This window comes from Gavia stellata, chromosome 11 (genome assembly GCF_030936135.1).
Source record: "Gavia stellata isolate bGavSte3 chromosome 11, bGavSte3.hap2, whole genome shotgun sequence".
Taxonomy (NCBI): Eukaryota; Metazoa; Chordata; class Aves; order Gaviiformes; family Gaviidae; genus Gavia; species Gavia stellata.
The window spans coordinates 205,358-220,960 of record NC_082604.1 but is presented as its reverse complement, the minus strand read 5'-3'; the positions used below and the strand labels follow the sequence as shown (position 1 = coordinate 220,960).

Here is a 15,603-nt window from a genome sequence, read left to right as displayed (position 1 = left end):
CCTGTTTCGCAAGCCTATTTTAATACACCAGAGGACCTCACAGGCTGTTTGCTCAATAAAGGCTGAACAGAAGTGCTGTGACATTATGAACTCTAAACCAAAGCACTTCCAAAACACCAAGGGGCCATCTGTTTGCAATGCAAACCCACTGCATGCACAAAAACTCAGATGATGCTCACGGTAGCCAAGAGCAGAAGATGCTCAGAGGTGACCACAGTGATCAGCACATCCAGCCCCTGCAATCACGTGTTAGGGCAGCCACAGGCAGGCCAGGTCTCTGAGCACTGCTGGCCAGGACAACTCAGGCTCCGAGGCACCAAGCAGGGGGTACTAAGGAGGACAAAGCTATACAAATAAGCACTCAGAAAAACTCCCCATGTCCAGTGGCTTAAGCTAATCTGTCAGAGGCAGCTCCTTCAAGCCCACGTGAAGTCTCCCCAGCACTGGTTACCTGTGTCACACAGGACACGTCCGTCGGTGTGAAAGGACACAGGGAACTGCTTGGTGTTGGTGATCTTCATGACGTGTGTGTGGATGTTCCTGAGAATGACATAGCCAAAGTCCAGGACATACTCCTCCGGCAGCTCAGCTCTGAAAGGAGGAGTAAGGAGCACCCTTAAACCACAGCCTGGCTATGTTTCCAAGTGGATGGAAGATGCAAATAAAGTGGGTATTTCTGTATTTACTGCTGTAAAAACTCAACTCTAGCCAGTGAAACCCGAGCCTTACCACCTGGTAATAAGTCTTTGGTAAGTCATGGGGAGTGTAGGTCCAAGGCTTTTTCCGCTACCAGTGGGACCTTAACAAAAAATTCGTTTGTACTGCTCTGCAACCAGATCTGTCCCCAGAGGAGCACTGGTAAATTCAGTAATCAACACCTACAAGATTCATGGGAAGGTCCTTTGCCAGAGTAATCCCACTCAGGAAAACACCTAAACAATCTGTTTTGCAGAGCCTCTTCCTCCTGAACTGGAGCCTACGGTGCCCGTCCCTCCTCATGAAGGAGCAAAAGGAAGGACAAGTTACTTAGGTAAGCCCTGCAGTCCCACCAGCACCCAAGCCACCTGATGTAGGGCTTGTCAAGGCTTTATCAACCTGTGCCGTTGCCTGCTCTTTTTGCTTAGTGGGATTTGTTAGTTGGAACAAAGACGCCAGCTTTGAGCTGCCTCTTTCAGAGGTGGTCAGCAGGGATGCTGTCTGTGCTGTTTGGATGGGCTTGACGGTCGGCACTGGACCCCCTCAGCTCCAAGAACAGAACCCATCATCGGTGGGGAGCTGAGTGCCCAGCTATTCCCAGCTCTGCAGGCACAAGGAGCTCTCAGGAGCAGGGGTGTGCCGCCGGGTGTTACCCTCAGGGTGCCTGGAGATAGGGTACGGGAGTCCCCACTAACTTGAGAAGCCTCCGATGAGCACGCTGGTCAAAGGCAGTCTCCTCAGAGGGACCGGAAGCGAGAGCTTTCTGCTGCTCCAGGGCGTGTTCCTCCATCAGCACCTGCTCCGTCTGCATCTGCAGCCGAGTGTCGAACTGAGGAAAGCAAAGACAGTGGCTGGTTAGCAAAGGCCCTTCCCAAGGGAGAGGCTTGTCTATGAAAGAGGATCCCACCCTGCTTTGTTGAGAGGGGCGATGGGGTCCTCCTGTCTCGCTGCTCAGTCTCTGTGACACCTCCTGCTCTCTTAGACAGGACCTGAACTGGGGGGAAATGAACTCCAGCATCTTTGCCTGTCCGGTCACTGTTATAAAAGCTGATCTGGCCAGACAAACAGACAGACAAGCCAGGAACCTTTCAGCGCTCCAAGTATTTGCCTGCCCCCAGCCACTGCCAAAGCAGCTTGGACAAAAGCTCTCTCCAAAAAGGAACCACAACGAAGCTGGTGCCTCTTGGAGACGAACACTGACAGCGCGGTCCCAGGGCGCAGTCAGGCTGCTGCTATGAAGCTCTGTAAACCTGGCAGGGCTTGGCGTGTGAGTCACAAACACCCCAGCAATGACCTGCATCTCCATTCACAGAGTACCATAAATTCAATCACATGAGCATGGTCTTCAGGATCTCTCCCTGGGGTAGTCCGGAAGCTGGTGCATCTACAGGAGGGACAACTACCAGAGGTGGGCAGCCCCCGGGGCAACGCTGAGATGATGCGTGATCATGGCCAGATGCGGGCAGGGAGGTCCCAAGTGCCAGCAGGGTACCAGGAAGCCTGCTGCAGGGTGCAAGGGGCCCAAGTGACACGGCGGGAGGGTGGCACGTGACAAACGGGGCAGCAGCCATTCTCACCACGGTGCCCGAGTCGTTCGTGGGTGGCTCCACGGCTGCAGGCTCCCCCAGAACCACTGCTTCGACCCTCTGGCTGTCGTCTTCCACCTTTGGTGTCACCTCGGAGGATCTTCTCATACTTTTTGTTTCCTGAAGGAAGAAAACATCCACAAATAGAAGTGTGGGTGCAGCACCATGCCCACTTAAGCTGGGAAGTCCCACTCCCCCGATGCTGGCCTCTCCCAGAAACAAACTCCTCGAGCAATCTATGCAAAATGGATGCTGCTACTCCTCTCTGAATCCTGATGTTCACTCCCACCCATCTTGCGCCCCACAGAGGAGCATCTCATCCCCTGCAATGCGATGCAAAGCCAACCCTGACAAAATCCCTGCCAGCCTGCATTACAGCTTTCCCAAGCTTTTCTGTCTAGGCATCATCTTTGCAGGCCACCAACAGATATGCTGGCAAGCTCTGCAGGATGGTTCCCGGGGCAAAGCCCACATGGGCTCATCTGCTAGACACTCAGGAAGCAACCAGAGGGTTGAGTGTTGGTCTGACAGCCCTGAAACCTCCAGGCCTGGTGGAGATGGGTGGGAGCTGCCCTATGGGCATATGATATGACATGGGGGAAAAAGCCGGGGACCTACCTGGGGAGCAGACAGGCAGTGCTCACCTTTGGTGTTCTTGGGCAGGTCCAAGTAGGTCCTGGGAAAGATCCCCTCTCCTTTGAGGGAGATTTCTTTCAGCTCCAGGTGACCCACTTGGACCTGGAAAGTCCTGCAAAAGACTCCCGGCACTCCTGGCAGGTAGTAGACTTTCAGCACTTGCTCCTTTCCCGGTCCAATGTAACCCTGCAGGGCACCAGAGAAGAGGGAGGAAATGTAAACCAAAGAGGGATTGGTGGAGGGATGGCTCAGACGATAGACACGCTGAGAAGAGAAGGCAGGTTCTCAAAGAGAAAAAAGCATCAGACAACATCGCCTTCTAGCTCTCTTCTACCCAAAAGCTCAAGTCTCCTACACCAGGATGCACTGTGTCCTTCAGAGGGCCTGTAGGGATGCATTCTCACAGCACAGACTACCCTCAGCATGAGCACACCTCTGCTAGCAAGAGCCAGACCGAAGAAATAAAAGCTCTTTTACCAGCCGCTGTGGAAGATGAGTGAACTGCCTGCACTCTCAGCAGACCCAGCAGCTCCTCTCACAGCATGTCAGTGGTTCCCAGGCTGCTGTCGAAGGGCCTCACCCCTTATTAATGACCCCAACCAAACATCTCCTGCCTGTGCGGTTACACCGAGGGTGCACGAGCCTATCTGGACTCACAATGACCTGCAAACATACATCTCTGGAAACGCAGGAGCAGAGACCAGGATGAGATCTCAGGAAGAAGGTGTTGCCAGGAAGGTCACCTCCTCTCCGGGCTTCCAGAAGGACTGTCCGATCCCCGGGCTGGGCTCACGCCAGCCAGGTCGAGAGCAAACTCAAGCAGATGGCAACATGGCTCGGGGTGACAGGACACAGCCGCAGCTTTCCTCGGCTCGCCCTCTGCACGCGGGGCTGGACCCTCAGCTCCCCGCTCCCCTCCACGCTGCAGGGACAAGCTCCTGAGCGGGACACATCCTGCCACTTGGTCCCCCGAGCCCTTATCCAGCGCACAACACAGCTGCAGCGAAAGCGAACCCTGTCAAGCTGCCAGGGCCGACAATGCTGCTTACGGCAACAACTGCGCGGGTCTGAGCAGAGCTGTGTGTTGGGAAGCTCGCAGGAAGAGGGCATCTACAACCCTCTCCTAGGCAGCCTGACAAAGGGCCAGGGTTAATCGCTTGTGCTACCTCCGTACTCACCGTGCTGGGCACGACCAGGGGCACGCCGGGCAGAGGGCTGTTGGCAGTGGCCGCGCTGGGGCTGAGCACCGCGAAGGTGAAGCCCACCTTGCCGCTGTTCTGCAGGGTGACCTCTGCTTTGGTGACTTTGTTAAACAGCTGAAGAGAGGACAGAGGAGCGGGAAGTTACAGACACAGGCCTGATGCTGGGCATCTCCTTCCTCTTTCATTGGCTTGAAAGGAAATGAACACAGCACAGCAGCAGGGACCGCAGAGGACATATGGGCACTTGACTCTCCCGGGTTAACCTGGGGAGCCCACAGCCACAGAGTACCTCTTAGCCCGACACAGGAATAGATATTTACGGCAGCACGCAGAGGTGCAATAACAATCATGTAAAGACCAGTAACAAAGAAACCAGGGGATACAAGCCCTCTGCCCTTTAAGGTGTCATCCAACATCTAGCTGAAACAAAGAAGGAGGCATCGAGGCATTTCAGAGGAAAAGCTACCTGCATACAAGTACTTGCAAGCAAAATACCAGCAAAAAGGGAGACAGACAGTGCAACACATGCAGGGCCAACAGCTGGAAATATCTGTGGGGTTTTTAACCAAAAAGAAGTAAAGTGGGGATTATTCTGGGACATTCTCTCCAGCTTCAGTGACAGGAAGCCCAAGTTAACTTCCTCCCTGGTTTATTTTGTTGATTAATCGAGAGCACTGAAAAAGAGCATCTCCTTGCACCTCAGGCTTTAGGAGCGGATCAGTGGATGGATGTCTCAAGGCACGTCCCTCTGGAGATCACCGCTGGGATCCTGCCTGCCCCAGGAGGCAGCATTAGGAACCTTGAAGAGGAGCAATTCCCAGCTTTGGGGGGGGATGGAGATGGCCATTAAAAACCACCTTGGATGCAGGACCTATCACTCCAAGGTTGTACAGCTGACAAAGTAGCTGGGAAGGGGAGAGACCCCTAGACCAAGGTCAGCAGCAACCCACCGGTGATGGTTTTAAAGACCGCTGCCAAGAGAAGTGCGTGGTACCTTCAGCCCGCAGTCGATCTCCGTGGTGTCTAGGAGGTAGTCAATGAGCGAAGCCTCCCCACTCAGCGCGATCTCATAGGTCGGGCCTCCCTCCACCTTGCACAGTGCCGTGACGCTGGCCACGATGTTTGCGTGGCCAAAGAAGGTGAATGTGACCCGCTCGCTCTCGCCCGGCTGCAGCACACCGTACAGCGGCAGGATGTCAAAAACCTGGAGGGAGGGGAGGACAGGAGAGATCAAGATGTCAAGCATCCAAATTGATGCAGAAGAAGAGCCATGGCTTGAAGCAAAGGACAGACATGACTGGAGGGGCCTGCTCCTCAAACACAGGCAAAATCATCCTAATCTCATCCTGCATCCATGACACTTTCCAGTGGAGAAACCATGGGAAAAATCTCCCATACTCACTAACTAATACATTCATTAATACAGTACATCAAAGTAACTTGGGACGTCTCCTCTCTCTCTCTGATTTGCATGCTGCTCTCTCAAGATGCCACAGCAAAATCTACTGCAAAAATTTCCTATCGACCACTTGATTAGTAAGAGCAGGACGAATAATGCCCTCCATAGGTGCCGCACAGGTAACGTCCTTGGCCAACCCTACGACATGTCCTGCATGGCCTCTCCAATGACCGGTTGATTCAGCGGTGCTGTGCGACGTGCTGGGAGGGCTGTGACGCCACTCTGTGAGCAGCGCCAAGGGCCACCAGTGGGAGCGGGGGCTACATAAGCAAGTCAGATTCCCACTTACCTCCTCCACTCCCAAGGTGAGGGGCTCTACCTCCGTGAACGGCATCAACTCCTTGATCTTCACCCGGCTCTGAGTCTCCGCAGCACCCTCCATCTCTGCAGTACCTTCCAGCTCCGCAGCAGTGGACGGCAGCAACTGGAAAACAAGCACCATGGGCTGCAGAAAGCAGCTGCCTGGTCTGGGTGAGACCACTCTGCTGCAGGCTCCACCACCTCACCAAGCCAGGAGCAGCTGAGATGGGACCTGGGCGCAAATCAAGCAGGGGTATGTCCCTCACATCAGTTGAGCGTGGGTCCGAGCCCACCCACAGATGAGACACGGGCTCCATCTGCACTTCCTACATGCAAGCTTTCACGAGGAAGCTGCGTGCGCCCAGCACTGAGTCCTGGCAGAGACCTCAAGGGTACTTTGCACCCTCGTGCCAGCCTGGCTTTGCTCACTCCTGCCCGAGGAACACACCGAGAACCCCATGCCGGGACAGGTTTGGTTTTCTGTGACAAAAAGAGGAACACAACTGCAAGTGAGATGTATTAAAAACAGGAAAATAAGGACTTAGAAAGTGCTCAGCACAACTATCCTGTTTCAGATGGCGCTTAGGTTTCATCTCATGCACTCATCGGTGCTGGAGAGCTGAAGATCTCTGCTCGGTCATTCTTCTCCAACAGCACCTTCCTGAAGAAGGCAGCTGAGATGTTTTTCTGTCTTGCAGCAGCCAAGAACTGGTATTGAACCTCAAAGGCACCATGTCTCAAGAGGAAACTCATCCCTGGACTTCTGACCGCTATTTATAAAAGAGGGCTTTGCGACTGCTCTTGACGTTTAAGAACACCCCCTTGTTCACTAATGTCAAGAAGTGCTTTGTGCTGTGGCCGTGACTTCAGCAGAATCTGCAAGAATATTTACAGGACATCCTTAGACCTAATCAGAGGCTCCATCTCCCCAGTAGATAAAGCACTGGGGAGGGAAGAGTTTTCTCTCATCTCAATGCTCTTTCTACTGTCTCTACGTTTTCAAGCTTAGCAAAGCTTTGTCAAGTGTATATTCCCAAAGATGCTAACCCACATCTTTCCTAGGCCTGTGGTCTCCCACCTCCCCAGGGAGGTTATATGGCGATTGCCTTGATAGAGTGACACAAGCAGAAGACCAAACTGCAATCTAGAAGCATCCTTTGAATCCAGAAGAATCCTTTGAAGCAATTTTGGATCCTACTTAGCCACGTCCACTTGTATTTCCCTGGTTTACTTCCCATGCATACATGTCAACAGAGCACGAAATAAAGATCTTTTCATGCTTCTATCCAAAAAACATTCAGCCACACTATTCTTTACGTCTACAGGGTATCATTTCTCCCGATTCAGAAAAAATGTGCAGAGTTACAACATTAAAACTGCTGATATTTGGATGTAAGCACGTGCAGGTCCCCTCCTTGAACTTAATGTCAACGCTGGCACTTTCAGAGCCTCTCGGGCTCTCTTACACCCTTTTCTATGGCCCTAGGAGCAGCCTCTGTCCCACACGATGCACAACAACATGCCAGCTCCCACTAGTACCAAGGTCAAGCTCCAAAGCAGCGAGGTTCACCAGGAAGGTCAGCACATCAAAGGCAACTTTGTCTGCAAAGCCTTCTTTTATAAAAAGTCATCTCTGCGGCCATCACTGCAACACGGGCTCTTGGGGGAAGGCAGAAGCGTGAAAGCGGGTGGCTCCAGCTGGGCTTGAGAAGGTGCTACATGCAGATCAGTACTTGGCACAGCTTGAGACAGAAAGGAAACTGAAAGCCCTCACATCATGATGCAGATAAAAGCCTCCTTTGATGTTGTAAACAAAAAAACCCAAAACCAAACAAAAAACAAAAAAACCCCAAACCCAACGTGAGTCAGGAGAATCTGAGTGACCTTCTCCAAGCAAAACTGTCCTATTTCTCCCTCCCCAGAAGCCCCGCGTCCAGCCGCTGGCCCTGATGCCCAGCCCGCTCTCAGGGCATGTGGCAGCAGGGCAGCGAAAAGGGAGGTTGGCACGAGCACGGCTTTTCAGTGGAAAGCTGGGGGAGGCAACACAGATGGTAGGCAGAGAAGAAAATCTACCTTTGCTTCCAGGGAGTCATCTCCAGCTGCTGGCTCTTGGGCAGGATCCCCCACTGCTGCTGCCAGGGCTTCGGCTGGCTCCTCCGCACCCCCGTCCCTGGAGCTGCTCTCTGCAGATGCTGAGCACGCCGACCGGCCTCCCTCCTTCTTAGGTGGTTGGGCTTTGATGAAAAATTTAGGTGCTGGAGGGCTGAACCTGGAAAAGAACGTAACTTTGGTCACAGACCTGCAGTGGGAGGGAGGGGAGCCTGCACCAGCGGCCCCTTGGCAGGATGCGGCCCCTGGGTGGGCACTGGTGGTGTGAGCTCAGTGATGGGTCTGACCCAGCAGCTCCGAAACCAGGATGGAGCAGGACAACGCTTGGGGCTGCCCAGGGACGATGCTGGTATAGCAGCTGTGCAGGCAGCTGGCAACTGGCTGCAAGGAGAAATGGAAGAGGACAGAGGGGAATGGCTTGTAGGGAGGTAAAAAGTGCAGCAGAAAAGGAGAAGAGACACAAACTGTGCAAAAAGGTGAGGCTGAGATGCAAAGGGGCAGATCTGGACCGCGATGAGCCAGTACAGACCCACCGGTGCCCTCCTGAAAGCACCCACCGCCGCGGACCATGCCTTCCTCACCCAGAGGGCCAAAGCAAGAAATTTTGCAGCTCTACTACACCTTTATGCTGAATATTTCCCCTGATAATTACCCGCAGCCGTAGGTCACTACGAGCAAGCAGCGATGCTGGTGGCTTTCTCAAAGCTCCATCAGGCAGGAGCAGGGGTGGAGCCCGCAGCCTGCTGTGCCCGGACCGGACAGAGCCCAGCACCGCTCGGGGCACCCACGGAGCCCAGCGTGGGACACCCTCTCACGCGCACGGCAACACGGAAAGACACGTCAAACAATTCCAAGCAGGGGCTCGCAATTAAACAGCCCATTGATCCCTGATGAGTGCCAAAGCAGCAGCGATTAGTACTTTGGGGAAGGAAGCTCTGGCCATTTTTAATCAATATACAGCAAACGTTGATGACATCATTCAGCTCCGTGCTGTGCCGCAGGTATTCCCTGATCCCAGAACAATGGCTCCAACAGCACCTCACGCTAAAAGGGCAGCAGCTCTGCTGAAAGAAGGTTGGAACCGACGTGGCATTTACCGATGGCGTGGTTACGTCCCCAGCAGTTTCTAAAAGCAAACCGGTTGAGGACCAATTTGGCAAATGATTCAGCAAAGCAGTTCAACGGCTCGTTTTACAAACAGAGCTGAGTTTATGGTTTGACCAACATCTCTCAGGAAAAAGTACATGGTATAACTTTTTCAAATGTTCCCAGGTGACTCAGATTATGTTCCCTGTTTCAAATCGCACAGTAACTCTGCTCCTATTTCAAATGCCACGCACTCGAACCATGCCTGCCTGTCACCGTGCCTATTTGCAAGTGTTCCCCATAGGCAAACAAGGCAGATTTTTTTACAGCAGCCTGGGTGCTTCATTCCCAGCTGGGAATTTGGTGCCTTTAATGACACGCTCCCAAATGAATATTTCTCTTTAGCTTTGTAGCTTGTTATTTAAGGCTGGTTTTCTTTTCTGGATTAGAGGCTCTGCTCTTCACAACCCCCAGGAGGTCTCACCTGACTTGTCCTTCCTGCAACCACATGCAAGAACAAGGCTTGGCCCAGGCGACCTTCCCCAAGCAGGGACCGATGAGCAGCGGTGCTATCACCCCTCCCCAGCCCTCCCTCTGCCTCCTGCTGGGACCCCATGGGGGACCCCAAAGACAACCGCGGCACTGTCTGCGTGGAAGAACAAACCAGGACTGGAGGGGACGAAGGCGTTCGCTTGCCCCTGCAGAGCGTCACCCATCTCCAAGCCCATCTGCACAACCTTCACTCCTCTCATCCGAGGCACCTTAATATGTGTTGGGGTGCACCGATGGGCGACCAAACTGCTCAACACCTCCAGCAGCCACGATCTTGGGCATCTACATAAGGATGAAATAAATTGAGCTCAGCTGCAACAGCAGTGCCTCTGGGCAGCCTGCAACTAAACACTACTTCTCCTGGGTGGTAAGGGAGATGCCTGCAGCATGGGAGTACAAATATCCAGGGCCAGGAGCACCTTGAAGCCCTCCAGCTACGCACCAGGCCACGCACCAGTTCGGCGCATGAGCCTGGCCATCATCACAGTGGCTGTCCCAAAACTGCTACCTGTGATCCACCCTAGCAAGGAAATGAAACTGCGGCTCTTAGAGCGCTTCTGATGAATACTGTGGGTTAATATCAACTCCTGAGAGTTATTAATAACAACTCCAGCTCCTTTGCAGAGCCCCATGAAATCTCCCTGTGAGCTGAAGTCCTCCCCAAGCTGCTCTGCTGTAGAGAGCTAAAGGGTTCCCCTCTCTTTGCCCCTGCCTGCCTCCCTCTCCGAGTCAGGAGATGTAGATTTATGGTGATACCTCCTCAACATCCCAAAGTCCTCACCCGAGCTGATTGAACACAGGGGCCATACACTCTTAACACAATTGCTACTTGGTTTTTGAGTGGGCAAAGACAATCCACCTGCTTCTGCGAGCAGCACGGCAATCTGTCAGAGTTCAAGGATCGTCTGGGCAATGTTCTTAGGCATATGGTTTAGTTTTAGGTAGTCCTGCGAGGAGCAGGGAGTTGGACTCAATGGTCCTTACAGGTCCCTTCCAACTTGAGATATTCTATGATTCTGTGAATCAATGCTCCTGTGCAGCTACGAGGGCAGAAGGAATGGCAGTTCTTCACACTGTGGCTATTTTCAGGGATGAAGAGATGGGCCAGCTGGATGAGAGATTATTTTTTTTTTCACAGGGACCTTTAACAGAGTTTATCGCAGCACAGAGTGGCTCCTCACGTACAGCACATGGAGCTGGTGGCGGTGGCCAAAGAAATCATTGGCAAAGAAACCACTGAGGACCAAAACACTGGCTTTGGCCACCTGACTTTGAGAGGAACAGCACGCATTGCTGCTACTCCACGCCGGGACAACCTCCTGCCTCCTCAGTGATACAACAGGAAAACAGAGCACTGGCACATGCCAGACAGATCCCGCCCTTTCTGAAAAAGAAATGTGTGATGATGTCTTGGGAAACGATCTCCCTGACTGGTACTCTCCTCATCTGCCTTAAAAAAAAAAATTAATTAAAAAAAAAAATTAAAAAAAAAATCAACATTTTGTTTCATAAACAGTAAAGCTCTGCGGAGACGGGGCCTTGAGCGGCAGCCCAGCAGCAATTAAAGCATGAGCCATCCCGGCAGCACAGGCGTAATGGCTTTTATAGGGAGAGGGATGCGTTTGCAGTGCAAACGTACCGCGGGTTCCCACTGTGAGCCTTGGGTAATGAAGACATTCAGAAAGCAAAGAGAGAAGTCGGCTGCTCCCCAGGTTCCCTAGCTGAACATTGCTGGCACAGCAAGAAGTCACCTTCCAACCAGCGTTTGCTGGCCAGCTGTAAAACCAGAAGGCAACCCCCATCTAACCGCAGCCCACTCAGGGCGTGGATGACACATGGACATCTCCCAAGCTTTGTCCTGATGGCACAGGACAAAGCCAGGGAGAGAATCAGCTGCCTGACAGCACCTCAGGGGGGATGTGCAGCGCTTTTCACCCAAGCAATGGGTTCTCCTTCACCTCCCTTGCCCTAAATCCACTCCTCCAACTCCCTGGGGCTGCTCCCCCATCTGCCAGGGCAAAGGAAAGCTCTCGGGGTCTGTCACCCTCATACAAAGGAGGAGGCTGAGCCTCAGAAAACCCAAGTGTAATACTTGAAGTGATTCCCACGCAGCCGTTCTGGGCTCCAACCTCCATCGCGATGGCCCAGGTAAAAGTCCTCCAGGTGCTCAACAGTGAAACCATTGGTCAGAAGCCCCGGGGCAGCAGAAGCTGTCTCAAACCTGCAGCTTCCCAGCAAATGAGCTGGGAAAAAGCAGTGTCGTGCTGGAAGGCACAGAGCTGGAGGGTACGTGGTGAGGGTCACCATGCTGAAGGGGAACGCAGAGAAGCAGCAAGCTTACAGGCATGTTTCAAATAGGAAATCATCACCCTCCAACCTTTGTTCTGATAAAGCATCAATGTACACACCTAGTATATGGGTTTATGTCTCTAATACAGACTTGGTAACAACATATGCTCACTTACTCCTGGCTCCAAACCCCTCCTTGGCACTCACTGTATTTACTTCTCATCCTTTCTGGAGGGGAACAGGTCGCAAATTTCCCCAAGTCTCCCTTGCTTCAGCTCCCCAGTGCCTCTGTCCAGGAGTACAGAGCCTCTCCATAAGCTGTTCACGGCAGCCGGACTGCCACCCCAGAAGTGAAGCCTTCCCGGCACCCAGCCCTTGCTCCAAGAGACTTCGTCTCCAAGAAAGAAGAGGCCACTTCTCTGTTACACTGAGCAAACCGCTTCTCGGCTGCTGCCAAACCACACGCAGCTGAAAGACTCCTTCAGCAGCACATTTCCATCACGACTCAGTCCTCCTTTTCTGAGTTACCCATGGGATTGAAGCAGGAGAATGAGCACGCATAGGGCTACCAAAGCCCAAAACGTACTGCCCCAAGGAGCTGATAGCATTGGGGGGTGAGAAGGGGGTATGCTCTACTGTCACCCATCCCAGACTCCCCAGCAGCAGGGGCACGGTGGATGTATGCATTTCTGATGTATATTCTCGCTGCTCATGTTGCTACCTCTCCCCTCTGGTTGCTGACAGAGCACTGCTGTCAAATTTTTGCCTTGCCCGGTTTCTCACTCTCTACGTTTTCCATCTTCCTTGTTATAAAAACATCAGCAAAGCAAAAAACTCATCAAATATAACACAGACTTGGGGTTGTGGGGTTTTTTTGTCACTACCAAGGCTGGGATCTGGCTCGCAGGGTCCCTGCAGGGCAACCTGCCAAGGGACATGCACGGAGAGATGGCAGCGGCATGAGGAATTCCTAATGCTATAGGAAGATCCACTTGGGAGGAGATAAGGCTGCTGGTTTGTTCAAAACAAATTGGCTGAAAAAATCCTGGATGGAAAGGGAAGAGTCATCTTCTACATGGTTAGCCCAACAATCCCTTTCCCCAAAGAATCTACCGGCAATTCATTATGCTGGATTTGTAGCCAAGACTCTCCCACTCTCCAGAGACGTCGGATCAACACACGGAGGGGACCTGACATGTGCCATGGAGGTGCAGAGCCCCTGCTGATCCACCCTGGCACACGGAGCGCATGGCGTGTGTTAGCTCTATCCCAGGGAGGGAACATGTCTCGCGTGAAGGGGATGAAGAGGTGATGCAGGAACAGCAATGCTCAAAGGAAATGACAAGGCATGGATCCTTAATAAAGGATGGAAACTCTAGAGAACAGCTAAGTTTGGGGAGGAGCCTTTGGCAGCCTTTGTCACAGGTCTCTAAGAAAATCCTTGTATACCCCTTGGATTTAATGTCTTCCTTTTGATGGGAATCCCAAACAAAGCTGAGGAGCTGGGTACTGCCCTTAGAAAGGGGGACAAATCTGTCTTTTAAGAAGAAACCTTTAAGATAAGAAAGATGATGGAATGTTTGAAATTGACTCCAGATCTATTATCTCCTGCTGGGCCATTCTGGAGATCCTTTCCAACACCGCAGAAAACATCTGGGTGCAAAGGCCTAACTCAGCTTTGAGCTATCAAAGGTCCAAGAGGTAAGGAGAGCCTATTCTCACTCTGTCTCTAACCACAGAGAAGAAGAGTACCCAGGAGAGATTTATGGCTCAGCAGTGTCAGAGAAGGGGCATGGGTTGGTGTGAGTTGGGCATGTCCAGCCACACAGCAACGGTTGGACTCTGCTGCTTCTATGATTGCTCTGCTCAAAGTAGCAGCAGTGACTGAAGAGTAAGGAGGAAAAAATGGGTTGAACAATTAGAGGAAAAAAGAAAAGAGATCCAAGCACACAGCATCTTCTCCAGGCAGAGAAACAACACTTTTCTCTCCTGGCCAAAATAAATGTGTGTGTGTGTCTGATTGACGCTGGGAGCCTCTGATGATTGGCTCCAGCAAGGTTAGATGTATGGACGGTTAAATTCTATTGATCTCACCTTCATGGGACCTCGTGTTTGATTCCCTCAGTGTCAGACTGAGTGACCTTGATCGGACAATTTAGAATACCAACAGTGCTTAATGTGGACCAGAAATAACATCTGACATGTTGCCCTTCTGCAGGGCTCTTCACGAGCCATTTGAGGTGTGAATAGCTTGGAGACAGTCTTCATTTCCAGCTCTGCCACAGAGGATCACATGGTGTCTGCTGAGGGACCCGGAGAGAGTACATTACTGCATAACCAACATGCAGAGCAGAAAAGGGAGCTGTCGTAACATCCACAGTGCTAACGAGCCAGCAAAGGGGCTATGCCAAACCCTTTGGAGCCGAGGCTGCTATCCTGCCAGATGCTCTGGACCCTCAGCTGCTACCGACTCAGCAGAGTTGGGTGACTCCGTGTCCACTGGAAGAATGAGCACCTGCAGGCTCAGGTCCAGCAAAGCCTTTTTAGGTGGAGACCGGGGTAATTAAAAGCTGAAAACTGATTCAGCATTTACATTTCCAAAAACCTAAACTGGTTCTAAAAAAAGAAGAGTCAAGATAAACAGGCAATCGGCCAACAAGTGGCTCCAGAGGAAATTAATTCCACACAGGCTTTGCTGTAATACGTTTGTTTCTCTTACTATAAAATACATGCATTGTTCTATCATCAAAATTAGATTTTCCCTTTAGCTAGTAATTAAACCCTAATCTCATTTACCAGGAGATGACAGGGGCCTCCAAGCAGAGCTTACAGCCCTGCTCCTCTTCCCCTGCCCACCTCTCTCCACCTGCTTTTGCAGACTTTCCTCTGCATTTTAGGGTCTGTTCTTGAAGGTGCTGTGCATCAAGAAGGGCCACACTAAAGACTTCTTGTTACTTGCCAAGAGCCAGCTGTGAATGGGCTACCCCAATGCCCAGGTCTTCTCCCCCAAGCCCTCCTCATAACCATAGCTAATTTCCACTTCCCAGTAGGTTGTCTCCTCTGAGACAGATCCCAATGCCCTAAACAAAACTGTTTATTGAGGATCTCTACTATTTGTAATAGCAGCACTTCAATGCACAATGGCTAACTTTGCTCGGTTTCCTAAGGCATTATGGAAAACCCATTTGCTACTGTAATCAAAACTGCCCAGACTAGACTTTTGTACTATGCAGAGAGGCCACAGCAGGAGGAACTGCTAGAAATGTGTTTATAGATCTGCTCCAGCAGGACTGCATGATTGGCTTGGAAACCACAGACCAGCGCTGGGTGGCCCTGCTCCCAGGGGATGTTCAGACAAGTCCTCCCACCAACACCTACAGCTGTACCCAAAGCTGCAGCAGAACCTGCCATTTCGCTGTAAAACACTAAAGAGCTGTTTGGCGAATGTAACGTGCAGTTGAGCAGATGAAAACTCACTTCACCAAGGTGGTAATTGCCTCAGGCCATGAAGGTCTGAGAAAGCAGCTTTCCACACCAGCTTTCCTGGAGAATGCTGCCTCTTTCCCAGCATCAAACTGGTGGAGATCACCTATTCCCTGCGCATCTAGCCTGACCACAGCTGGTAGGTGTTCTTTCCACAAGGGAAAGTTGAAAGCAATTCGTCGGATGCCAGGCAAACAGCTTGGTC

General features: G+C 52.0%; 1 protein-coding gene across 1 annotated transcript in view; it reads right to left on the bottom strand.

Annotated features, from left to right (window-relative positions):
* LOC132317720 (hydrocephalus-inducing protein homolog) overlaps positions 1-15,603 on the bottom strand; it is a 71,162-nt gene that overhangs the window by 2,176 nt on the left and 53,383 nt on the right. The window contains exons 23-30 of the mRNA XM_059822820.1: positions 5,869-6,003; positions 5,115-5,324; positions 4,097-4,234; positions 2,927-3,104; positions 2,373-2,402; positions 2,274-2,308; positions 1,392-1,525; positions 452-591 (exon numbers count right to left, since the gene is read on the bottom strand). Of these exons, the coding sequence (XP_059678803.1) occupies positions 452-591; positions 1,392-1,525; positions 2,274-2,308; positions 2,373-2,402; positions 2,927-3,104; positions 4,097-4,234; positions 5,115-5,324; positions 5,869-6,003 (1,000 nt within the window). The remainder of the gene's footprint in view (positions 1-451; positions 592-1,391; positions 1,526-2,273; positions 2,309-2,372; positions 2,403-2,926; positions 3,105-4,096; positions 4,235-5,114; positions 5,325-5,868; positions 6,004-15,603) is intronic.